We start from the raw sequence: 27,565 nt of genomic DNA on the forward strand, positions 1-27,565 counted from the left end.
TGAGATTGAGAATGACTTCTTTTTTTATTTTGGGTTAAGTCCATTTCCAACACATTTGTAGGTCCCACAATAATTCTACATGGACCCACTTGCTCGATGTCTACATTTCAATCGGGACCAAAACTATTTGAGAGGAATAATACAAATACACTATTTTAGTCTTTTTACTATTTAGTATATACTATTACTTTAGTTTTACTATACCATAGTATTTGTAACTACTTTTAAAAAATACAATAAAAAACTATTAATTTGAAATGTATTACCTAACAAAAGTTAATAAAATTTTCGGTCATGCATTCTATTCACTGCTAGGAAAAAAGGATGTTAGTGACGGAATTCTGACGGAATTGTGACAAACAAAAAAATCTAAGTTTTAGTGACGGAATACTGACACAATAGCGGCGACAATAATTTCCGTCGGAAATCCGTTAGTAAATACCGGTGGATTTTAAACGATATTCTAGACTTGGCTGTCCGTTGCAAAGGGACGCACAGGAAACACAAAGGGAATTGGAAATAGAGGAGATGCAAAAAAAAAAAAAAAAAAAAAAAAAAAAAAAAAAAAAACATGCCTTCCTTGAAGCACAAAATGCTTTTCTCAAGCAAAACAATTTCCCCGTAAATCCGCCACAAGGAATATAGTTTATGGTTCTAATCTAAACATTTGGTAATCGTATTTTGTGAAACTTTTTAGTTATATTCAAACAACTGTTATCAGTTACTGAGTATTTCGTCGGAAATCCGTCGCAAAAGGTGTCCGTCGGAACTCCGTTACTAATAAGTATCCATCAAGAAATGTTCGTCGGAACTCCGTCACTATTGAATGGTTAATTTTGTCTAATAAGTTCAACAAATGACCGTCAAAATCTGTCGGAAATCCGTCACAAATTCCGTTGGGATTCCATCAGCAAAAATTACCCATGTGGCTTTTTAAAACATACCGAATTCCGTTGAAAATCGTGCTTAGCGACGGATTTCCCGATGGATATGGCCGTCAGAAATCATCCAATTTTCTAGTAGTGATTTTTGCCAACGTTGATGCATTCATGCAACATTCCTTTTCCTTCTAGTTCTTATTTTGCTAAAATATATTAGTTGTGAGATCATTTATTTTATATTTAAAAAAAAAGGTTAAATATAATGATTTAAATATTTAAAAAGTTTGAATTTATAAGAAAAATGTGAAAAATATTGAATTATTAAAATTAAAATATTTTTTCTTTTATAAATTTAAAAAATAATTTAGATAAATAAACAAAGAAAGCTAATTGAGCTTTAATTTAGGAAATTTGAAATTAAAAGATAATTCCATTAATGAAAATTATATCAATTTATTGTTACATTTGTTGCAATTTATTACATTTAAATACTATGTGGAATTTAATAAAATAAAAAAAAATAATAAAATGACATTTAGAAAAAAATTAATTTAAAATAACTATAAAATGATATGTAACAAAATAAATAAGAATATGATATATAGCAAAAAGATTTTTATTTATTAAAGTAGATTAATATTCTTTTCTTAAAAACTTACAAATAACCCGTCTAAACTTTAAAAGATATATATCTGAAATTCTAAGATTAAAATAAATATAATACTTTATAATTTATATATGAAATTCTAAGATTAAAATCTCATCTTATAATTTTTTTTCATCGACTCTAACAGACAACAACTTTCTGTATAACATAAGATTGTTTTTAAGATTACCTATGAGATACATTTCCAAAATTCTTTATTCTAAAAAATAAAGTGTATATCTAAACACTTCAAAAAATAAATAAATAAATAAATAATAAAAAAAGCATTAAATATAATACGTCGATAAAACTAAAAGTATCAAGAAAATATCTATACATTTTAATATAAAAATCATTGCAAATAATCCTTCGTAGATTGATTTACATAAATATTATCTTATAATAAAATATAATAAATTAATATTTTCATTTTAAATAATTTAAGAAAAGCCTCAACCTGATAAAGCTTATTCAATGGTTTATTGACTTGCAAAAGCAAGTAAAAAGTAGCTTTTTACCATCTATTTGTCATCCCAAGTCAATTGACCAAAAAAAACAACAATGTTTTTCTTTTTCTTTTTTAATAAAAGTGCAAAGTACCATTGACAAAAATTTAGTCTATAAATACAAATTATTATGCTACACTAAACACACATGATTATGAGATACAAATTAATTAACCAGCGTAATTAAAACATTTAATTAATTATTGCTAGCGAAATGCCTCATTGATCCCATCGTTGAACCATAAGACGCAAACTTCACTAGATCTTGTGGCATCAATGGCCGGCCACCTTCTCCTCCCATGCCCAAAAAGTCTCTCGTTAATCCATTATCGACTCCACTAAAGCTTCGCTGCATCATCTTCAATGGCGGCATTGTCTCATTTCTTGACATGATCATTTGTTGTCGAGCTTGAGGACTCGAATTGGATGAATTGTTGTTCATTGGAGTCGAAACTTGTGGTTGAGTTGCGATATGAGGGAGAGAAGTAGGGATGTTGATGTTGTTGTTGTTGTTATTGTTCACCAAACTGACTGCAGTGTTTGATGTAGTGGAGGAGTTCATGAGCCCAAAACTCGATCCGAAGATTGATGGGTTGCTTCTGGTTGAACCCATTTGAGCCGCTTTTTGAAGGAGTGCAGTAGCAGACATTGGACCAGTGGATTCGGTTTGATGGGTTTGGTTCATCGAGTATAATGAAGCTAGGGTTTCCTCTTTTAGACCTTCTGGCGTCAATGATAAACTTGGAATTTGGTTCGAGTTTGTAAAATTTGTCATTGGAGAGGAACCAAAGACATTAACCATATCCGCTAAACCTGCGGAGCTTGATGACATGTAAAGATTCGAATTCATAGCCATTTGATCCATTGGAGAAAGATTAAGCTGAGAATTTGCTTGATCTAACCAAAGTGATAATCTTGGCTTATTGTTTTGATCCCCAAAATCAGACCGGAAACCCGACCCAAATTGCGTCATCCCTGAAAACCCATGAGGGAAATTAGGGTTCATCACGGATTCGTTCATAGCTTCGTTTTTCAGGCCAAGGCTATTCGGTGTCACTGTAGTGAGTCTCACACTTTCTTCAGCCAATGCATCGCAAAAAGCTCGATGAGTTATGAAACTATCTTTTCTGCAAAGAGAATATTGAAATCATGCAAAACGTTAGACCATTTAATAGTCATGAGTCACATTTAATGTCGAAATGCATTAAATTTCAATGTTTGGAATAAATAAAAAGAAAACAAGATTCTGGTATTCGAAGGAATTAATAATAAATAACCACCTGGAGAAAAGTGTTCCACAATCGCATTTATACTCTCTGGTACCACAAGTCTTGGAATGAGCTTTCCAGTCGGATTGAACTGCATACTTCTTGGAACACTTTTCACACTTCCATTTCTTCTCGCCATGTTTCCGGCTAAAATGTTTCTTGATTCCGGTGAGATCTCCAAGTGCTCGCGACGGATCATGGTGGACACAAGATTTTTCCGGGCAAATGTAGACTTTCTTCTTGATGGGTTCTTTATTGTTCCTTTGCTTCAACTTCCATGGCAGATTGTGACCTCTCCGATGAAGTTGCAGGTTTTGGTCTCTTTGGAAACCTTTGTTGCAGATTTCACATACAAATCGGTTTGTTGCCATTAGTGATTTTGGTGAAAGTGCCATTACTTCAGCATCTGGATCTGTTTAAATATATAATCAGAATAATTAAGCAAAATATATCGAAACTTAAAGAAATCTATTACGACGCAAAACATGTTTACTTTTGGCAAATTAATAGATTGGATTATTGTTAGAATCCTAGAAATGGTTCCAAAATAGTTCTGGATCAACTCTCAAAATAGAAAAAAACACTAGTTTCAAAATAAAATGAACCCTTTAATTAGTCTCATCGATGATGATTGTGTAATCAGTTCATGTTTTAAGAAAGATCCAATGCTCCATACTCGAAGGTAATAAAAATATTTTATAAATCGATTGAAGTATCTTGTAATTTGCTTATAATTACAAGAATATCATATTCAAACATGAGAAAATTTGTTCTAGAAATAGGATTTAGTGTGAGCGAATTCATCTTCGGATTGAACCAATCAAAAAGAATAATTTAAATCTCAAAAAAGACCTTTTTTTTCGGTAATCAAGATACCAAGTTAATTATAAAACAAACAAACAAGAAATCTTGAAACATATACATGTACATGTGTGCACGTGGAAAGAGGATGTATTCATCATATCTCATATATACCTGGGGTGCCTGGTAAATTCCTCTTCTTCTTGAGATTGGAGATGGCTTTAGGGTTAGGGTTTGGTGCTTCATGAAGTGGAGGAGGAGGTGGAGGTGGTGGTTGATGATTGTGGTGATGAGTAATAGGAAACATCTCACCAGACATCATATCCGGAAAAGTTTTTGTTGCCTTTTCAGCTAAGATTAAGATTGAAAGCTTTGGTTGTTGTAGTTTAGCAGCTAGCTAGCAAGCACTTGGAAAAACAAACAACAAGATTTTGAAAACAAAACTAGAAAACAAAAACCAAGTAAACGCAGGGAAGTCTTTGGTTTTATATATATATGTCTATATATATATATATGTGTTCAAACAAAACTTCCAAGAGAAGTATGCGTAGGATTGTGCCAAAAAAGAGCTAAGAAACAATTCACTTTGAAACACAAAATTGCTGAAAGAAGAAGCTGTGCTGTATCAACCAAAACAAACAAAATACACAATAATCTAAAGAGAGTCGACGACTGTGTTATTACAGACAGAAAGAGAGATCTGGTGGAGTTTACTTACAACTAAATTGTTGTGTTTTTTGGTGTTTTTATCATTAACAAAACACCAAAAACAAGAAAACCCCAATGCTTTCAAACCTCTCTAAACCGAATATTTCACCTCTCTCTCTCTCTCTCTCTCTCTCTCTCTCTCTCTCTCTCTATGTCTGTCTCTCTCTATCTCTCTCTTATTGTGAATGCTTAACTTGCTTACTCTTTGTTCGTCTTCTATCCTTTTATCTTTGGCCCTTATTTTCAAAGTCGGTCAGCCATAGATTTAGCTGCTTGGGCCCCCCTAGTCTCTCTCTCTCTCTCTCTCTCTCTCTCTCTCTCTCTCTCTCTCTCTCTCTCTCTCTCTCTCTCTCTCTCTCTCTCTCTCTCTCTCTCTCTCTCTCTCTCTCTCTCTCTCTCTCTCTCTCTCAATATTAATAAATAGATATTAATGGATATATCATGTGTGTATATTGGCTGTTAGCTGCTTGTACAGAATGTGTAGAGTTGTGTGTCATTTGTAGCTTTTCGCACCTCAAATTCCTATTATCAACACCATGTACCTTTCAAAACATTTAATATTCTTATACTCGTCCCTATACATGCACATAACAAGAGAAAGGCTAGCTATAGCTTGGGAAGTGAAACTTACTTTATTTGTTTATTAAAAAAAACAAGACCATGGACATACTAATTAATACTGTCCTAAAAAGTTAACATAAATTTACACTACGAAATTCAAGAAAACAGAATTTAAACAAGAGAAATTATATATATATATATATATATATATATATATATATATATATATATATATATATATATATATATATAGAGAGAGAGAGAGAGAGAGAGAGGTAGGTTCCGTTGAGATTAAAAATAAAATAGAGATCTCGAGATTCAACCTCAGCCACGTATTTCACATCTGCCGCTCTAACCCTTCGGCGTACCGGCGCGGCAGGTCTGGTGTAATCATAAATGATTACACAGTGTCACACGTTCCTTTCTCCTCCGCCACCATCCCCACCATCGCAACCGCCACCGCCACCACCACTACCACCACTTCTGACACCAGTCGACCTCACCATTATCACCTCCATTACTTATACCACTGTCAACTCTGTCACCACCACTTTTTCTGCGACTAACTGTAATAATCATTTATGATTACTCAATCTGTGAACAGACATATATGTATAATCATTTATGATTATGCATATACGTATAAACATGTATAATCTTGTATGCTTATACCTCTCTGCCATATAATCATTTATGATTAGGCATACGTCGTTGCTGCTGGTACGTTGGACCATTAAAACGGCAAATGCAAAATATGTGGCTGAGGTTTAATCTCAAGTGAACCGTCCCCTATATATATATATATATATATATATATATATATATATATATATATATATATATATAAAGATATTTAAATGTTGACATGTGTTATATTTAATGACATATTTAATAAAATTAATACTCCCTCCGTCCCAAATTGATAGTCCACTTTTGACTTTTTAAGTTTTTTTTCTATAATTTTGACCTTAAATATTTATATTTGTGTTATATATTACTTGATAACACTTATAACAATGAGAAAACATTTAAAATACAATCCATTCATATATTTTGCATCAAATATTATCTATCAAAAACACAAATATTTAAGGTCAAAGTTGAAGAAAAAAGACTTCAAAACTCAAAAGTGGACTATCATTCTGAGACGAAGGTAGTAGTATTTTAATCCATTTGTCAATATTTGAAATAGTAGGAGGATGAGTATAAAAAAAATATAGGTGGATATTTAATTTCTCATCAAAGAATTGGCTATACCAAATTGATAAGGCCATTTGCATATAAGGATCCTCTTACATTGGGCGATTTCAGGCCCATTAGTCTCATAGGATGCCTTTACAAGATAATGTCTAAGATGCTAGCTGGTCGACTTAAATTGGTAGTGGGGAGCACTATTGGTGAATTTCAAACGGTGTACATTGAGGGCAGAAATATCCTCGACAGTCCACTAATAGTAAACGAGATATGTGCTTGGGCAAAGAAGGTTAAAAAGAAAATATTGCTTTTCAAAGTCGATTTCGACAAAGCATTTGACATTGTAAATTGGGAATATTTGGAGTCGATTATGATGCAAATGGGGTATGGTGAAAAATGGAGGAATTGGATTAAAGGCTTCCTTGGATCCTCAAGGTCTTCGATACTTGTGAATGGAGCTCCAACTGACGAATTCCTATTAGAAAAGGGGTGAGACAAGGTGATCCTCTCTCCCCCTTTCTGTTTATCATCGCAATGGAGGGGCTAAATATAGCCATGGCAACCGCCTGTGAGAAAGGGATCTTCCATGGCCTTAAAATACCACACTCTGATATCACGATTTCACACCAATTTTACGCAGACGATGCACTTTTTATGGGAGAATGGAAAAAAAGCAACATTATGAACCTTGCGCGAATACTTAGGTGCTTTTATATATCATCTGGACTTAAGGTCAATTTTCAAAAATCAAAAGTTTTTGGTATCGGTTCTTCTATACAGGAAACTTCACGTTGGGCAACCCCTCTCGGATGTGAACCGGCATGTCTCCCATTTACCTACCTTGGTGTACCTATTGGAGCCAACATGAACCTTCAGAGACATTGGCAATCAATCATCGAGCGATTTCACTCTAAACTAACATCCTGGAAGGCAAAAACGTTATCATTTGGAGGCAGACTCACTCTAATCAAATCGGTCCTAGGCAATCTCTCTACATACTTCTTTTCAATATTTGTGGTACCAATGGGAGTCATCAATACACTAGAAAAGATTAGGCAAAAATTCTTATGGGGAGAAATGGAAAGTAATAAGAAAATCAATTGGGTAGCATGGGAGAAAGTGATTACACATAAAGATGCAAGTGGACTTGGATTGGGTGCTCTCCGGGCTCTAAATCTATCCCTCATTACAAAGTGGTGGTGGCGTTACAGGAAAGACTTCACTGGATTTTGGTGTCAAATTATACAGGGGCTACACAATCTTTATGACAAACCAGACACTTGTATTGCAAAACGTACCATTACTGTAGTTTGGAAAAGCATCGCCTCGATTGACAAGAACTAAAGAAAGTGGGGGTACCAATTAGATATCTTGAAAAAACATGTTAATGCAAGAAACCAAACACTGTTTAGGCTGGACATTGTTGGATTAATGTCTAAGTCCATAACTATAATTGGTAAGACTTGACCCGACCCGGCATGGTCCATTTGGGTTGCATGGCATCATGCATTTGGATAGACAATAATGAGAGAAATAACACTTAAGGTTTGTTAATATATTATAAGTTCTAATATATTAATAAGGTTATTTAACTGGTATTGATCAAGAATTAATTTGGAATTAATTAAGTGATCAAAAGGAGACTAATTAAATATATGGGTTGATTGTGTAAATCATTCATTCTTATATATGTGGGCTTGTGATCGTAGATTCCTTATGTTGGACTAAGTCCATGGGGTGACCCATGGATACTCCATGGAGGTTAAAATCCATGGAGCATAAGGAATGGGTAAATTCATAAGTTACATGGTGTAACCCTAATAGCCACCATATAAAAGAATCCCATGGCTCAAGAAATCGTGCACTATGTGTGTGTGTAAGGGCTAAACGATTTCATGGAGTGTTCAAGTTTCTCTCAAGGTTATTCCAAAAGCAATTGATGTTGTGTGAACCATTTGAGGTGTCACACTTGGGGCACTAGGCACTCAAGCTTCATGAAGACATTCTATATCAAAGAGGTATGTATTCTATCTTGTTATATTCATTGTTTTAAAGCTTAGATTAGGATAATACCTTGGAGGTTCATATTTGCATGTATAATAGAGAAAACATAGATCCAAGGTATTTAGGGTTGCATGTACACTTAGGAGTGTTAGAATGCTCAAAACCCAACAGTGGTATCAGAGCCTAGGCTTGTTTTCTTGTTATACTTGCAAAAGTAGCTGAAAAAATCGAGTTTTGATGCTGTCTACCCAGCAGACTCGCCGAGTCCAAGGCAAAATGCATCCAACTCGCCGAGTTGGTTCGTGCACTCGACGAGTTGGACCCCCAGACAGCATAAATTCGACTTTTTTGGCTGGAATTAGACTAGGAACATTACCCTAAGATGTTTTTGGACTTATAAACTTGTTTTTGATGTGGTAATGTTCATGCTAATCCAATTTCAAAGATAATTGTCAATAGATTCACGTTTTGTATTAGTTTAAGGTTTAGACTAATTACATGAAAAAGTTTGATTTGAATTATCTTATTCTTATGAGTTGCTTAGATTAATAGAAAAGTTGAGTGAAATAGTTGTTTTCAATCCAAATTAATCTAAGAGTTGATTCTAAAATGTGTTTTTGTAACTTGTCCTCAAGTTATATGAAAAGTCACATTTAAGTTTCATAAAACTCATAAAAGTTGGCAAAGGTTACAAAATAAAGAGTCTAGTTCTAATTAAATGGTTTTATGACTCCATAACTTGTCCTCAAGTTATGGAGGACCAAGAGTCTCTTCATTAAATAATTTAAAAAAAAGTGTAACCTTAATTAATTCCATAAGTTATAAAATAAAGCAAAGTTAATTCTTTTATTAGTTCAAAGTCTTCCATAACTTGTCCTCAAGTTATGGAATTTGAAGAGTTTTTTGGATTAAAACTACTTTAAACACATAAGGTATGGAATTAGTTAGTTTTGAATAGTTTCAAAATTTTCTCTCTAAGTTTTGGAATTTGCAAAGTTTTCACTTATGAATACTTTAATTCCAAGTTAGCCCTTAGAATTTTAAAAGTTAAAATTCAACCCTTATACTTTATAATATTATAAGTTAATAATATATATATATATATATATATATATATATATATATATATATATATATATATGTATGTATAAGAGTAAAGTCAGTCTTACCGTTAGTAGGCCTCATTCATGAAGCAGGTCTATAAGGGGGGTATAAGGTTACTGCCTATAAAATGACAGTTTAATGGGTGTCCACTCTCACCCACCGCTTCCTTGATCGGTGGAGGGTTGTTAGCCGAACGGGTTTGATAGGACTGTAATTCTCCCTTCATTAAAAGTATTAATGATAAATACTAAGTAACTAAACCTTTTATAAATACTCAATCTTAGTTACTTAGGAAAATGTGAATAAGGTGTTAATCCATGAAATTACACTTTGCACTTTGTTTAATTCGGTTAGTGGAGCGTGTGTGGTTAACCGGCACACTAACTCGTATTTAACAAGGTAGGCAAAGGGTAACTTAATGTTTATCATAGTATCGACGGAGCGTGTGTGGTTAATCAGCACATCGATTGAGGGGTTAACACTTAAGGGTACCAAGTAATTTGCATGGTTACTTCACACCTTGTTTTGTGATCCTCGGCATCCCAGTCACAAAAGCTGAAGGGCACACTCGAGATTGAAACATGCCATTGAACAGTTCAATGAATCTTAAAGATCTAGGAGTTTCAAATCCAATTAAAACCTAATAACACATTTCGTTTATCTTGGTGGAAACTGGTGAATCGTCATTCACCTACCTTCAAATATTTTATTGTTTGGATTACGGCATCCCTCTTCTAAGTTATAAAATAGTTTGTAGGGTCCTAGCCTTAATATTTCATATTGGGTGTCATATTAAGGACTTAAAATCAACTATCTTGAATATCTCCCAAAAGATGTCTGGTTTAGACATTTATGATCTTCCCAAATCTCTTGAAACAAGCTTTCCTAAATGAAGATGATGTCCCATGGAAATCATACTTCTTTCACCTCCTCCAATTATTCTCCCTAACCCACAAGTTCAAGGCCACTCAAGCCCTATTGGCAAGGCAAGGTCTAGGTGTGATCACATCTTAGAGATATAGTCACATATTGACAAGCCGGGAGAGTTTGGTGTCAAAGTCTTGAGAAAGTTGGTGGCTCAATCACTTTCTAAGTCACATAGTGAGTTTCTTTGGGACTCCTATGAACCAGACTATGACAAGACCCTTAATGATCTTATCTATTTGCTAAGATCAACTTCCTAAAACTTTATGGACATTGATAATGATGACATTGTATATCCAGTAAAGCTCTCTCTTCCCAATAGAAAGGGATCGGCCATAGTCAACTCGGTTGACCAAATGGTAAAGAGAAAAGCTAAGTCTGTGATAGTCACATGTACCATTACCAAAGGGTCCATATGTTTATATTGCCAAAGGAAGGGGCATTGGTTGCGAAGCTGCCAATTTTACCTAAGGATGGTAAAGTCAATAAGTTTGACTTTATTTCAGGTAAAATCCACTATCTAACTCTACTAAGTTTCTATTCTAAGATTCTTGATACATGATGTAACTGGGTCACATGTTGATGTTTTAAGAATCAAAGAAAAGTAAAGAAACTTAATGAAAGATTATGCTGAATCTGATCGCGTAGATGGATTTCTATCACATAGTTTGAAGATCAGATTCTTGAGCTACTTCTTAGGAGTTATGATATATTGCTTAGAAATAGATAACAACAAAGTTTTCATGTGCTTTTGCATTGTAAGGATAGTTTTTCGGCAAAGTTTTAAAATAAAAGGTAAATCTTTTGATTTTATTTATTTTTTAAATATCCTTACAATGGTATTTGTGAAAATCTGTGTTGCTTATAAAGTTCCATTAATAGCAAGAGTGGAAATATGAAATTGATTCTTTCATTTGTGGTAATGTCAAAATTTACCAAATAAGGAAAGATTCTCACCACCCAAGTTTAAATTGGACCGGTACTTGGAATCATGCAAGTTGTATAGCATGATGAATGAGAACTTTCAAGAATTGGAAAATTAAGACTAATTACTTGTTCACATGGATGTGTGAGTCAAGTGAAGAACTAAGGGATCGAATACACATTCTTGTGCACTGGTCAAGTCCACCACAAAAGATCGATACGATTATTCGTCATAATTTACTAAAGCTCAGTAAATATGGTTATACTTACAAGCTTAAGTGTAATTCTGAGACATTGGAAAAGGTTCCAATGTAAGGCAGAGCGAATAAGAAGAATCAAATTAGGCAGAAGGATAAAAGTTTCTCAAATCTGAAAAGACGGGAGAGTAGTTTAGTATCAGTTTTGTGATCATCTTATTGATTAAGAAACCACAGCACAATTAGTTCTCTAAGGAAATCATCTTATGACTAAGAAGAGGAACTTGAATTGTTGAAATGGTTAAATCAAGAAGATGAGTCATACTTCGTTCCAATACAAATCTTAGAGTCATACTCCAAGATTGTAATTTGAGTGACATGTCTTAAAGAAGGTTTAAAACACTTGTCAAATGTAAGAGTAAAAGTTTTCTACTCTTGTACATTTGAAATTGGTAAGTTGTGTTGTTTTGGATCAAACAAAGATCAACTTAGGCCAATTGTGTGAAGTGTTTGTCTTTATTAGAATCCACACTATCTCTTGAATATCTGACAGGAAAGTCTTATATGTCAAGAGGACAGTGGGAGTCTTAAAGGTCTTGAAAGTCTCAAGAACTAATCAAGAATAAAACCTGAAGTTCTTCACTAGCACACGACTTGAGGTTTATAACCTATCGTGTTGACATATTCTGTTCCCATTCCAGTTAAAGTTGGCTTTGCATATGAGTTCTTAGAGTTCTCAATTTGTTGCACAACAACTTGGAAGCAATGGTAGGCCCTTGAGCTGCCAGGTGGCAAGAAATTAAGATTGAGTTCAGTCCATATGAGTTTGGATTTGTCATCATCCTTGTCTTGTGACTATGGTTTTGACAATTCACATGGATAAGAACACATACACCATTAAATCTAAGTGTCATAAGGTTTCTCTCCGATTCATGGAAATGATGGTGAGGAAACACTTTCACTAAGTAGATTTTAGCTAGATAGCAATTGTGATATTTGTGTTCTCAAAGTCGTTAGTGGAGCATGTGTGGTTTACCGGCACACTAACTTGGACTTGTGAGAAGTGGCAAAAAGGTCTAACCATTATGATTACGACATCCCTCTTCATAATTGTTTAGACACACAAGTGTGCTATCTAAGGGAAGGTGTATGATTTTGATAAAGTTTTATCAAAACAATCTAGTATCAGAAATCTGAACTTTGGTAAGAAAGTCAGATGATTTCTGAGTACATGTCAAAGCTAGTGGGAGCATAAGTGTTATGCTAATAATAACCATGTTAGTGGGAGCATGATAATTATGATAAAGGTTGAAAGTTAACAATGTTAATTATAGAAAACAAAATGTTTCAATTGGGAAAAATTTGTTTTGCTATAATTAAGGGAGAGGAAATTATACTTCATCTCAAATCTAAAAGCTTAGATTGAGGTTTTAATCGTATTTACTCAAGGATATATATATATATATATATATATATATATATATATATATATATATATATATATATGAATTTCATGTTGGAATGGGTCAACATAAGGAAATTCTGTATATGGGTCCATTATTTGCGTTCTAAAATCCGATTATGATTACGGCATCCCTTTTCATAATATGAATTATGAGAATTTGGCAAATTGAAATGGAAATAGTATAGCAAAAGACTGGTTTAGTCTTTATGTGAGACATCATGAATCGTGTCCCATATGCTTCAGATATAGGATCGATTACATGTGCTATATATTCATCCTTTCTAAAATTTTCCAAATGCATGGGGCATTAAGAAGGGAAAAGGTCTAGAATTGGATGTGACTAAAAGGATTAAACAATTGTCGAGGACAATCTAAGGTTTACCAAAGATTGGTTGCTCAAGGATAGTTGGAAGTATAGTGATAATTCTGGAAGGACCATATTGACATAATCTGTAAGGAGGCAACTCTTGTTCAGAAGTGATAGTCAAAATGGAATCTGGAAATGTTTCAAAGTCAGAAATTATTTAATCTGTGTAAGATTAGGAAACTTAATGCAAGAAGGATGTTTCCAAGGAGCTGATCTCCTTTGGAATGCTTTGTAATGTTTGTTGTCAAGTCCTTGTGACTTTGTACATAATCATTACAAGAAGATCAATGCATATAAGTTTAGAATCTAACAGATTTAAGTAAATTGCATGAATTTGGAATTCTTGCATTTGCAGTAAGGACTTGAGACTGTGAAAAGAGAATCATTGAAGGTAGGTTCAACTGATCTAGTTCACAAAGTAAAGATCATAGACAAACATAGTATGCATACTTGGTGTGTGGCATGACTAGTGTTTAGAAAACATAGTGTACATGCTTGGAGCATGGGACAACTATTGTTTTAAATTCAAGAATTAAGTTGATAGCTGAAACAGTATACAATGAATAATGTGTAATCATATGGTGATAAATAAAAGGTGTTTTATTTATGTTCGTAGGTTTTGATACCATATTGGATTCAATTATTCTTGTGTTTCATTTTTCATGTTTTGACTTCCAGAATAAACTAGGTTATTCTTCTAGAATAACTAAGTTATTCAAACCATCCACAGTCGGTCATATGTTGGAAGTAGATATGAATTAAGATTGTCATGGGTTGGCTTGTAGAGGTCTAAGGTGTTCGACAAAGGGCTACAACACTCATGAGTGCTCATAAGTTCTGAGTACTGGATTCAACCCGCGCTCATTGGAATCACTTCATTGATTTTATCACGAGTGATCATGAGACGATAATATCTTATATTCTTCAAACCTAGAGATATGAGTTGTTACTATGAGTTGGTTGTATATTGATTGCACGAAAACGCATACGGTAACTCGGTGTTATAAAACGTGCCTTTGTGTATGATTCAACAAGTAGTAGAACAAGCCATATGAGTCGAAGTTTATCCATTCCTTTTACCTTCGGGATAAAAGCGATATCTGTGGGCCCCTCGATGATTTGATGATGACAAATGGAAGTGCTCGACCGGGCCATGACTGATTTGATTTGTTCAATTAGTTAGTCGTCATAAATCGGAAATCAGAAAACAACAAATGGACAGAGAGAATGATTATAATCCATGTCTCATTCCATATGATATCTAGAATGGAGGAATATATATGATCCCTTATCTAATGGACAAGTCATTGACAAAGGTCAGAGTTCATCTACAAGGTCAGAGTTCGACAGAAGCTTTTGAGAGCTACGATTGCCAGTCGGTTCTTGAAGCCATACACAATAATAGTTTTAGACTTATCCAAGTGGGAGACTGTTGGATTAATGTCTAAGTCCATAACTATAATTGGTAAGACTTGACCCGACCCGGCATGGTCCATTTGGGTTGCATGGCATCATGCATTTGGATAGACTATAATGAGAGAAATAACACTTAAGGTTTGTTGATATATTATAAGTTCTAATATATTAATAAGATTATTTAATTAGTATTGATCAAGAATTAATTTGGAATTAATTCAGTGATCAAAAGGAGACTAATTAAATATATGGGTTGATTGTGTAAATCATTCATTCTTATATATGTGGGCTTATGATCCAAGATTCCTTATGTTGGACTAAGTCCATGGGGTGACCCATGGATACTCCATGGAGGTTAAAATCCATGGAGCATAAGGAATGGGTAAAGTCATGAGTTACATGGTGTAACCCTAATAGCCACCATATAAAAGAATCCCATGGCTCAAGAAATCGTGCACTATATGTGTGTGTGTGAGGGCTAAACGATTTCATGGAGTGTTCAAGTTTCTCTCAAGGTTATTCCAAAAGCAATTGATGTTGTGTGAACCATTTGAGGTGTCACACTTGGGGCACTAGGCACTCAAGCTTCATGAAGACATTCTATATCAAAGAGGTATGTATTCTATCTTGTTATATTCATTGTTTTATAGCTTAGATTAGGATAATACCTTGGAGGTTCATATTTGCATGTATAATAGAGAAAACATAGATCCAAGGTATTTAGGGTTGCATGTACACTTAGGAGTGTTAGAATGCTCAAAACCCAACAGACATGTGGATTGAAAATGAAACATTCAAAACTACATTTTCAAACCTTTACAAACTGGAAAAAACGAAAAAATGTAGGGTGATGGATAAAGTGAAGCTTGGAGGGCTAGTATGGAGATCGCACCCAAACTTCAATGAATAGATAAATGAACTTGTAGTCCTATCTTCTATTGTTGGCATAATTCAACCATCTACTAGACCATACCATTAGTCATGTGATTTATCATCGGATGGGGGATTCTATGTGAACTCATTAAGACGAAAGATCGATTAGCCTGTGAACTCGACACCCACAAGTAAAGTTGACCGGTTGAATGAAATTCCTATAAAAGTGTTATGTTTTGTCTGGCGTGCAAGCTTGGGTAGAATTCTAGCAGCAACTGAACTTGCCAAACGTGGTATGGTATTAGAGTCAAACATATGCAGACTTTGTAGGATAGATGATGAAACTCCAGATCATATCTTAATCAGGTGTCCTTTTGCTTTAATCATATGGGATTGGATTTAAAGATGGTGCAATCTACCTAATACCCAATTTAATACAGTAGGGGACATCATAAACTATGCAGCTAATTGGGGTCACTGTCCAAAGAAAAGGAAGATCTTGACGTGTATCTGCTATGGTACATTCTAGTGGATTTGGAAAGCCACGAATGACACGTTGGTCAAGAAACTAGATATTCCACCAACGATGGCTGCAAACAACATACAATCATTTGTATACATATGGATTAAACACAGGAGTTCCTTATATGTATGTAATTCGGTGGATTGGTGCATTCACCCTCTGTAATTTGGGGTGCATCCTTCTCTGTTTATGTTTCTTGATTTCTTTACTTTCTTTTTAAAACTTTCTTGTTTTCCTTTTTATTGCCCTTCTAGGTTCTAGCTACTTGCGAGTTGTTATTTTTATATAAAATATTTGTCGGTTCCAAAAAAAAATCTAGTTGATGCTATTGGTTTGTAGGAATGTATGTTTTACTTCAATCCTAATTAATACATTAAAGTGTTTTATTTTCCTTTCAGAAAAGGATTTGTCATCATAAAATTATCGTATGACTTGTAAAGATTGCCGGCTAGAAGAGGTGACATGGTAACATAATTTTACCACAAACTATTTGTAAAACGTAAATTAAAATATATAACAAAATTAATTGATATTGACACGTAGTAGGTTAAAATGTCATCATCACATTATTCCCATATAATTTAAATAACTATATAATGTTTTGAAATATGGTATGAATCCAAATATTGTGTTCCAATCCTACATATAAAATATAGTCCATGCATTATTAAAAAAAATGATATGCATTCCCTACTCCAAGTTTGAATTATTCCTAACTCATGAGATTTTTCAACTAGTAATACTCACTTTATAATTTTAATACAAATCACTAGAATTAAATTCTTTCTTGTTATTAATTATATAAAATTAAGTTTAAAAAACCGTTATATCTGTTTGTCTAAGAAGACAACAATAATATTTTGCAAATTAATTTCTGGAGATGCAGTAAAATTAAAATCCATGGTTTAATTAATTAAAAAGCAAAAAAAGTTGAAGTTTAAATCTAGTGAAAGCGAAGGAAAGGGACTTTTATTTTAGTCACATCCATGCAATTAAATTATATTATTACATAAATGGAGGTCATATATGTTGAAAGAAGGAAAAAGAAAGTAAAACGATGGGATGTTTACTTTTGTACATTTGATTTGAAAAAAAGTGTGTTGCCTTTATAAAATGATTACTACATAATTAAAGATTGGACCTTTAAAAGAAAGTGTTGAAGATTTAGGGCTTGAAGGTCCCGAGGAGGAAGACGATGAGAGAGAAGAGATTGAGTCCGTGATACCTGTGTCTGGAGATTGTGGGGTCTCCAATGGCTTCTTTTGGTCTGTAGATCTGATGATACCATTCGACTCCATTCATTTTTTATCTCTTTAAAGCTTTATGCATGCATGCATGCATGTATTTGATGTGATGATGGATGATAAGTCATGATGCATAGGGTCCTAGTCTCTCTATTCCATTGGGTTGCAATTTGGAGTACCTTCTTTTTCTTCTGTTCAATCGATTTATATATTCGACCAACTTAACGGTGGATTGCGTTATAATGCTTAACGCTACGAGCTTTCCCATATACTATATAGGCAATAAATTGGAATTTACTTTTTATTTACTTATATAATTTTTTTACAATGAGAAGTTGAAGCTAGTTTATTTGGACAATGTGTCTTTAACAAAGAACTTTTTGGGTTCCATCCTATGCATTTACTATCTTGCTAGAAAAATTACAATAAATTTGCTTCCACATAAACACTTTAGTAAATATATTAAATCTTTTTATTCAAATAAAAAAATAGTTTTATTCTTCTTTTGTCATTTTTTATTATGTGTTATCTTATTAGAAAATTTAATTAATATCATGCCACTTGTCAACCTATTAATTATTTATTTCAATTTTTTCATTTTGATTACATTAAATCAATAATATTAAAATAAAATTAATATAAACTAGGGAGGATTTCCCCCGCGTTGCGGGGGCTAGAAGGTATTTAATTGTAATAGTTGTTATTGATTAAGTATTTAAAGAAATGTACTTATATTTCTTCACATCAAATATGAGTTATGCTACAAAGTCATGACATTGGTTTCATATCATCTTGCTTAGCCCCTTACAGAAGTTGTTACTTCATGTAAACAAATGACGATAAAATTTTCATTTGGAAAAGCTTTAGCAATCAATACCATAAAATTACAGGCTTCTCATCATAGATTACTAATTAAATTGGATAGCGAATACTAAAGCAAATTGGATTACTAAGTTCTCAACTCTATGATTTCACGTTTGTTAGGGTTTAGTCATGGAAGAGTAATTTAGGAGGTTGTAGGGAAGGCTAAAAATTGGATAAAAGGGCATGAGTTTATAACTCAGTTATCAAACCTTGGATAGATAAACCTTTATTTCGAAAAGTTTTAGCTACCAAGCAAATTAGATGGTCAATCCTGAAATACACACACACAACCTAAATTAGTTATCAAACATTGAGGTTAAGGTATTTTCCATAAATTAAAAATCGGCTATAACTTATTTGGAGAAGTAACAATATGTTTAAGCTTTATGACATTCTCATGATGCAGTTTCTTTAAGATGAGAATGCAGTTTCGTTAAGATTTTGATCTCACAAATGGCAGTTATTGGAAACTGTCCCAACAAAACTTTTTATCAAATTTGTAACAAAATCAATACCAATTTTGATTTGACAACAATACGCTTTGAACATACAAAGTCAAAGTAAATTTTTTTTTCTTGTCCCTGTGGTTGCATCAATCTTTCCATTTCCATGATGGCAACATCTACTTGTTCTGCTGCCACCTGCCAAGTAGCAGAAATAATATATTCATGTGAAGAACAAAACGACATATGGTATGTTGCTATTTTTTGCCAAATAATAAAATTGCAGCATATAATTGGTTCCACGGTGGGTAACTTCAACCTTGACTCTTGTCTTTGTTTTTTTGATCTACTTAGCATAAAAGATGCAAACTAATAATAATAATAATAATAACAACAACAAAAACACATCAATGAGTGTTGAATCATATTAAAACAATTTTTAAAAAAAAGAAGCTAACCTTCACTCGGTCTGCATCAGATAAAGGACTTGCAGAAACATGTCAATTCAGAAGCTGTGTTAGAAAGTTGATCACAGGCAGTGGCTCGATGAACGCAATAGAAAGCATATATGCATCACAAACATGTCATAAAACAACATCAGGGCAACAAATTTCAAAGAACACCAAAAGAAAAGTTGCAAATTTTTTAGTAAATTATAAAATTTGTCCCTGCACTTTTTGAATTTTGTAAAGTTTTGCCCTTATTAAAGATTCTATAGACTAAAATCAATGAGAAAATATTGACCAAACTGAACAATATTCAGGGAAAGCTCCACTTGTGTACGCCTAATGCTCTGATAAAAACCGTGCCAGCTTTCCAAACTTTCACCCAATGGTTGTCTACGCCCAAGATCAGGGGAATAAAATGACCTCCCCACAAGACTATACCTGCATCCCTGCATAAAATTCAATTTAAACAAAATACCTATGTCATTACTCATTAGATACTCCTAAAGTTACCAAAAATTAACAACTTTGCTTATGATATTAATATATACCTAGTCAATGGATGAGAGCATCAATATGCATTGTGTATATTATAGTTAGGAGGGCATAAAGTCTGGTACTGATATAAGGAGAATGAAGAAAAATGATGACTGCTATCAAGTTGGTTACTATTAATGAATTTGATTAAACTGATAGCAATTAAATACTTCTCCAACTATTTGTAACAAAAAATTGAAATAGACAAAAGATATCTAACCAAACCTCACCAGATTTATTTGCGCATTTACTCATTCACACAAACAATATCAAACATATGGTATAAACGTGTTTTGGAAGAAAGCAGGCACAAATACCTCCTCGCTCCTCCATTTCTTTGTATTCTTGTCAATTATTGCTATCTTTATGAAAGAACCCTCTTCCATCTCCACCATCATTTCTCTGTTCAGGTATGCCCTGTTCACATAATAAAGAAAAAATTAACGGCAAGGTTATAGAAGAAAAGGAAAATGTCATTTTATTTATAAAATGAACCCAAGTTAAAAGCATAAGTCCTTTACTCCATACATTACAATACTGTCATCAGTATCAGTTTTACATGTTTCTTTATGATTGTTATTTATAGTTCTTATTAAGTATTTAGTGAATTGAGAACATAGTAACATAAGGAACTAAAGAGTAACAACAGGAAAACATAATTTTAAGCAGTATCATTGTTAATAAAGAATCAACTTGGAATCACCAAACAAAGAACAAAGATAGTTGTTTGTTAATAAAAGGAGATAAAAGAAAAAATAACTAAACTTATATTCACTCCTTTATCAGTTTGGTTAATGAGCTGATTTTCAAAAAAACAATGAAGAAATAAACGTATGTGGGATTGAAAAACGGAAATCCAATGTTTCATTATTTGATAGCTTCTTCAAAACATAAAGACAATAAAAAAATTCAGTTAAAAAATCTAATCGAGAAGGAAGGTAGGATTTAGATAGTACCTTGGACCCATTCGAGAAGCTGTGAAGGAAGACACAACGGTTTATAGAATCCTAGATTTTATTCTTCAGAAATCACATAAAACCACCACAAATAGAAAGAAATTAGAGACAACCAAAAACCAGGGCATAAAAAGAACAACAAAAAAGAGAAACACACATCAAACTGTACACTGCAGTTCGAATGGACAGTGGTATAATTAACATTACATACCTGAGGCGAATTTGTAACTGTAGAGAAACTTTATAGTCGAATTTGTTATCAAACTAAAAACAAAAAACAAAATATGTGTTAATAAATCTTCAAAACGAAACGGTGTGCATGTCGCCGGCGTATCGGTGAAGCCAGAGGTGGAGCAGGTAGTCAACGGTGACGTCATTGTCAAGTGTTGATCGGAATAGAGATAAAAGAAATTGTATTTTCCTTACTTAAACGCTTCAATCGATCTAGGGCTTAAATTAGTAGAAACCCCTTCGTGTATCAGAAGGTTCTTCTGGCCTGGTGGAAAAAAAAAAGAAATATCTATGAAGAGTCATCGGTGCGTGGGAAAAAAACGTATTAAGCTTTTGAGGCGGTGGAGGAAACGAAGAAGGAGACGTTCACTATCAATTTGGGGCATAAATTCGAGTTCTTTGAAGAAGACGGTGGAGGAATCATTCTTTTTGGAAGGAAGTGTAAAGACAACGGAGAAGATTGGATTTGAAGCGGTGTAACATCTGGATTTAACCTGGGTTGACGAAAAGCGGGTACACAAATCCTAATCTTATTGGATCATAAAGTGGTGAAGCAAATTAAAAGAACACGTGTACACAAAGAATGTATAAGGTGACATAAAATAACCCTTAAAAGAAAAGAGATAGATTTGCAACCCTATTCATAATCAAGGGACCTATTCTGCCAATCCCTTAGCTACTTTACTTAGCTAAGGATGGATAATTTTAATATATATATATATATATATATATATATATATATATATATATATATATATATATATATAATTATAAGGTGATATAATTACACGTATTTATTTTAATCAACGATTATACGTTTATATATAACTAAAAAAATATCTTTTAATTAATAATTTATTTAAAATAATTGATTAATAATTTTGATTTTTTACTATGAAAAATTAATTAAGACAAAACTTCAAAAATGGTCCCTGTGGTTTCCAAAAATATCAAGTTTAGTCCCTAAGTTCAAAAAATCTCATAGATGGTCCCTGTGGTTTCAAAACTTTTAACAAATGGTCCTTCCAGCTCACTCCGTTAGCATTTCACCGTTAACTCATTTTTTAATAAAATATTGCAGGGGTAATTTCGTCATTTCAGTTGTAACCTTCTCCCTTTAATATGAAATGATTACATGTTGCTTGCACATCACTGCCCGTCCCTCTCCCAAGAAGATAACCAATTACAATTTTAGTCACCGGGTTCATTCCCAGCGTAGAAGCAAGAACAGAAATTGGGATTTAGGGTTTTAAGCTGCAGAAGTTGCAATGGTGCTATCAATATGGTGTTTTCGAGAAAAATTTGTAACCGTGGAGGACTTAGGAAAAACATACGGTACAATACTACAACAAAACTTGTTTTTTCTTGGTCTATTGTGTCGACGTAAGGAAATCAATGATTTTACTCTTTTTTTTTGTGTTTACAGAAGGTTATGACAACTATTTCACGTTGAAGATACACTACAGTGGTGTCTTCACCAAAGCACCAGGAAGGAAATACGTTGATGGTGTTGTAGCATATGTAGATTATGTTGACATTGATTTATTTTCAGTTCATGAGCTTGACGACATGGTTCGAGAACTAGGGTACAAAACTGAGCAAACCCTTTACTACCATTTCTGTATCCCTGAATACCCTTTGGACTATGGCTTAATGCCTTTAGGTAATGATCAAGATGTACTTAAAATGGTATCATATGTCCCTAAACATAGAATTATTAGGGTGTATATTGAAACTGGTCAGACAAGGGTAACTAGTTATTACAAGTCTCCTTCTAAAGTTGTTATTGAATAGTTGGAGCCTGATAGTGTGTCACCTGAAATGAATAGAAAGAAACCTTGTAGGAGAGAAGCAAGATCGTGTAGTAGAAAGCTTGATCTAAACAAGTCTATGAACCCTGATTATGAGCAGTCACAAGTGTTAGATGTTGATGAAGGCCATGATTACTCAAAGAGTATTCTACCATTTATAAGGTCACAAGGTAAACAAAGTCATGTCATTCAAAAGGAAGTGGTGAATCATGAAATTGAAACTCAAGAAGAAGTGATCACTAGTGCAGTCAAAACTGAAGAACAATTGGGAACTTACCATGTATAGGAACCAAGCTGCCAAGCTGATGATGGAGCTAATACTATAATAGTTGATGACTATGAACCATTTGTAGAGGATTACTCACTTTATGTTGATTATGATGCTGAGTTTAATGTTCAAACTTCATTTGAAAAACAACCAGAAGTGGATTATCTAAAGGGTATGGTGAGTGATGATAGTGGAGAGGCTTTCTACTCTGAGAGTGGCCATGGTTCTGAGGATAGTGGAGATGATTTTGATGATAGTGAATACAATGTGGATGAGTATAACATACAATTTGATGTAGATTTAGACATGAGTGAATTCCATAATGCTGTTGATGTAGATGAACATGGAATCTTGAACAATCATTCAAAAGATGATGGATTTGGAGTGGTTGATGATGAGTTGGAAGTTATTGCCACTGATGATTATCAATTTGCAGGATTTCATGAAGATGATAGGAAGAGACTGCTAAAAGAGTTGAGTAAGTCAAGTACATGCTCACATGGAGAGGTTCATGTTAAACCATTTCAGATTGGTCAGGTCTTCAAAACCAAATTTGATGTTAAAAACTACATGAACTCACATGCTGTAGCAACAAGGAGGTCTTTATACCTAGCAAAAAATGACAAAATCCGGATTAGGGTGAAATGTAAAGGTGTTGTAAGTAAGCCTTCTACAGGAGTTGATGGTGTTGGGCCCTCAACCAGAAGTAGGGAAAAGTGCAAGGGTAAAGATGTAATTGCCAATAAAGGTACATGTCCATAGGCAGTCCAAATATCGAGGGCTAATGAAAATCAGGATTGGTTGGTGAAAACAGTACAGGATGAGCATAAATGTTTGCAAACAAGGGCGGTTAAAGCTTGCACTTCCAGATACGTAGCAAACTTAATTGTTCAACAAATACAGAGTAACCCTAAAATTCCAGTGAAAGCTTTACACGAAGACTTGTGCAAGAAAATGGAGGTAGGAATGTCATTGCAAAAGGTTGCTAGGGCAAAGTCAATGGCTGAGCATATCATTAGTGGGGACTACCAAGTACTATATGGATTTTTGAGGGATTAGGTGTTGGAGCTACTCAACACTAATCCTTGTACAACAGTTCGGATTGATGTGTATCCAGAAACCTCCCTGTCTGTTACCACAAGAACTTTTAGAAGAATATATGTCTGTTTAGGTGTTAGGATTCAAATCTGGATTAAGAGATTTTCTAGGTCTGGATGGTACTTTCATGAAGGGCCCTTACCTTGGGCAAGTGTTAACTGCTGTAGGGTTGGACTCAAACAATGGCATATACCCTGTAGCATATGCAGTGGTAGAGACAGAATCAACAAGTAGTTGGACCTGGTTCTTGGAACTATTAGGAAAAGATCTGGATCTGGGACCAAATTCAAACTTTACCTTCATTTCAGATAGACAAAAGGTGTGTACCACCTAACTTTTTTTATTACCTTTTCTAAATACATTTGGTTAACTGATGTTGCATACATTGACTTTTGTTTAGGGAATAATACCAGCAATGGAGAAGGTATTCCCTAGTGCAGAACACAGGTTCTGTTTGAGGCATATCCAGGAAAACATGAAGAAACAATGGAAAGGAAAAGACTTAAGTGACCAGCTTTGGGAGTGTGGTAGAGCAACAACAGTCAATCATTTTAACAAAGCAATGGATGAGTTGAAGAAGATCAATGCAGAGGCTCATGGCTGGGTGTCTAAGATCCCAGCAAACACTTGGGCTAAATCTCACTTTAGTGGTAAGTTTCTAGAAATTTATTCAGAAATTTTAATCTTCCCTATTGTGTGTTTACTATATGTGTAATTGTCTTCTGTTAATATCTATTATTCAGGAACGGCACATACTGATTGTTTGTTGAATAACCTTTGTGAGGTATTCAATTCTAAGCTAGATGAAGGTAGGGATAAACCTATTATCACTTGCTTAGAGTATATTAGAGAGTATCTCATGAAGAGGTTATGTGTGGTGCAAAAGGAAATAGATAAGTGTGAAGGACTTTAACCCCTACTGCAACTATACTGTTTGAAAAGATTAAGGCCGATGCATCAAAGTATGTGGCTAAATACAATGGGGCAGGGAAGTACCAAGTGGCAAGCACATGGAAAGACCAATATGTGGTAAACTTGAATGATCAAAGTTGCAGTTGTAGGTTTTGGGAGATTACAGGTTTCCCATGTAGACATGTTGTTTGTGCTATATGGGACAAAATTGAAAATGGTGAAAATGCCCCACATGTTGATGAATGGGTCCATCCTTGCTATAGGTTATCAACATGGAAAGCCATGTATTTCAACAAAATTGATCCATTGAATGGACGTACAATGTGGCCTAAAAGTGACTGCCCATTCACTTTACTTCCACCAAAACATAAGACACAAGTTTGTATTTACAGTACACCAAATATATAGTATACATGTGAACATGGAATGAATTCAATTTTAACTATAGTATATCAACATGTGTAGGTTGGGAGGCCTAAGAAGAAGAGAAGGAGGGGTGTTGATGAGCAAACCAGCCAAGCTGGTAGATTGAGCAGGAAATATTTGGCAGTCACTTGTTCAAAGTGTCATAACAAAGGGCACAATTCCAGAACATGTAAAGGGCAGGGAGGCAGTGGTGAAGTTGGAGGGGGCTGAAACTTAGTGGTTATTAGGATGCTGGTGTTGTAGGTATTTAGAAACTTATGTCATGTGTACTTGTTTGAAGATGTGTTAAGAACTTGAAAACTTTGCATGTAATGCTTGTGTTGTAGGTCTTTTGAAAACTTTGCATCATGGTTGTGTTAAGAACTTTATAAATTTGAATGTAATGGTGTGTATGCACTTTTTGGTAATGAATTAATATGTTTTGTGTACTACCCTTCACAGATCAATGAATAACATTGTACATTTCAATTGCAAATGAAAACCATCTTCAAGATGCATTTACAATACACTTAAGAATTGCATTTCAAAAACATTCAAGAAATTGAACAATGAACTATAACAAACTACATTCCATTACCATTACCATTACCACTGCATTACACATTAATCTGATACATAAACCAAATACAACAACACCAATTCCAAAACCACCTACATAAACTGAAAGCAAAAAAACCCTCTCTGATTAAAATTAAAAAAAACCCTGCAATGGTTACAAACCAAAAACCAAAACTCCATTACCATCCAAACCTTCACAAGATACTTAGAGATTAAAATAACACCAAAAAAAAACACCCATGAGCAAAAAAACACCAGTTGGTAGTTCCACAATTCTGCAGTTACAATGACGACCCTCTCTTCCAATCGATTCTTTGATCTTATCAAACCTGGAATCACCACCAAAGCCCTAGCACACATAGGAGGATCAGACCATCGAATGAAATCACATCTTCTACAGTTCCAAAATTGTCTTCCAGGGTTACGATCCGTCCATGAAGTGATATTCGTTGCTTCATTCCCACATCTGCAAGTCACCATCTTTGAATCAGAAGCGATTGGATGTCGTGAAGGGTGCAACGGTCGAGCAACAGTGGAAAGGAGGAGAGATTATCGACTGATAAAGCTAAAGGATTTGCCCAAAAATCGGACTTGCAATTTCTTTTAAAGAGAGAAGGTTACAACTGAAATGACGAAATTACCCCTGCAATATTTTATTAAAAAATGAGTTAACGGTGAAATGCTAACGGAATGAGTCGGAAGGACCATTTGTTAAAAGTTTTAAAACCACAGGGACCATCTGTGAGGTTTTTTGAACTTAGAGACTAAACTTGATATTTCTGGAAACCACATGGACCATTTTTGAAGTTTTGTCATTAATTAATTTTGTAATCATGGTTCTCATGGATAATTGCTAGTTGTCTATAAAAAAAATCTTAGGATAAATTGTTAGGGATAATTTGAGGTTAGTTATCAAGACAGTAACATAATTAGTTAGTTTTCATTTTTTTTTTAAAATTTGTTATGACGGAGAAACGAACAAAATTCAACTTATAAAAAATCTAATGATTTATCCTATAGGGCCAGATAGTAACAATATTTATATATTGTTGTTCAAAACTTTTACATGGGTTGAATCATAAATTTATAATCGTTTTTTTATTATTAATTATGATTATCTTATTATTAATGTTAAATAATTAATTTTAGGGAAATTAAGTAATCTAAACACAATTTAATGTTTATTTGAGAAAAATAACCTAAAAAAATGTTTTTAGCAAAAATAATCACTTGGTCCGGAATGTTTTTTCCGGACTAAGAAAAACGTTTTTCTGACAAAATAGTATATTTTGGATTGTTATTTCGGATTCTGGAATGAAATTTCGTGTTGGGTTATTTAGTGTTGTGTCAATAATGTTTTGTAATGTTTATAGTCCATTGTAACGGGATGGGCCTGTCCATCCGGTTTT

At 33.8% G+C, this 27,565-nt stretch overlaps 2 protein-coding genes and 1 long non-coding RNA gene across 4 annotated transcripts; 1 reads left to right on the forward strand and 2 right to left on the reverse strand.

Annotated features, from left to right (window-relative positions):
- Positions 1 to 2,069: 2,069 nt before the first annotated feature.
- On the reverse strand, positions 2,070 to 4,993 carry LOC111916399 (zinc finger protein JACKDAW). Of its 2 annotated transcripts, none has more exons than XM_042899439.2 (3): positions 4,821 to 4,993; positions 3,314 to 3,713; positions 2,070 to 3,160 (listed from the first exon to the last, which is right to left on the reverse strand). In XM_042899439.2, exons 2-3 carry the CDS (start codon positions 3,694 to 3,696, stop codon positions 2,230 to 2,232), a joined length of 1,314 nt encoding a protein of 437 aa, XP_042755373.1. In that variant the 5' UTR covers positions 3,697 to 3,713; positions 4,821 to 4,993; the 3' UTR covers positions 2,070 to 2,229. The 2 variants fall into 2 exon arrangements, with proteins under 2 accessions (XP_042755373.1, XP_023767838.1); XM_023912070.3 differs by having other exon boundaries at positions 4,277 to 4,992.
- Positions 4,994 to 18,881: 13,888 nt separating this feature from the next.
- Positions 18,882 to 21,508, reverse strand: LOC111916235 (uncharacterized). Its single transcript, XR_002858469.3, has 4 exons — positions 20,853 to 21,508; positions 20,214 to 20,313; positions 19,372 to 19,808; positions 18,882 to 19,111 (listed from the first exon to the last, which is right to left on the reverse strand). It is a non-coding gene; the product is annotated as an uncharacterized LOC111916235 (long non-coding RNA).
- An 843-nt stretch (positions 21,509 to 22,351) lies between these two features.
- Positions 22,352 to 25,808, forward strand: LOC111916210 (uncharacterized). Its single transcript, XM_052769040.1, has 10 exons — positions 22,352 to 22,418; positions 22,510 to 22,772; positions 22,878 to 23,064; positions 23,248 to 23,910; positions 23,977 to 24,194; positions 24,334 to 24,579; positions 24,661 to 24,910; positions 25,004 to 25,044; positions 25,203 to 25,550; positions 25,638 to 25,808. The coding sequence occupies exons 1-10, from the start codon at positions 22,352 to 22,354 to the stop codon at positions 25,806 to 25,808; spliced, it is 2,454 nt and encodes an 817-aa protein (XP_052625000.1).
- Positions 25,809 to 27,565: the final 1,757 nt, after the last annotated feature.

This window comes from Lactuca sativa, chromosome 2, assembly GCF_002870075.4.
Source record: "Lactuca sativa cultivar Salinas chromosome 2, Lsat_Salinas_v11, whole genome shotgun sequence".
NCBI lineage: Eukaryota > Viridiplantae > Streptophyta > Magnoliopsida > Asterales > Asteraceae > Lactuca > Lactuca sativa.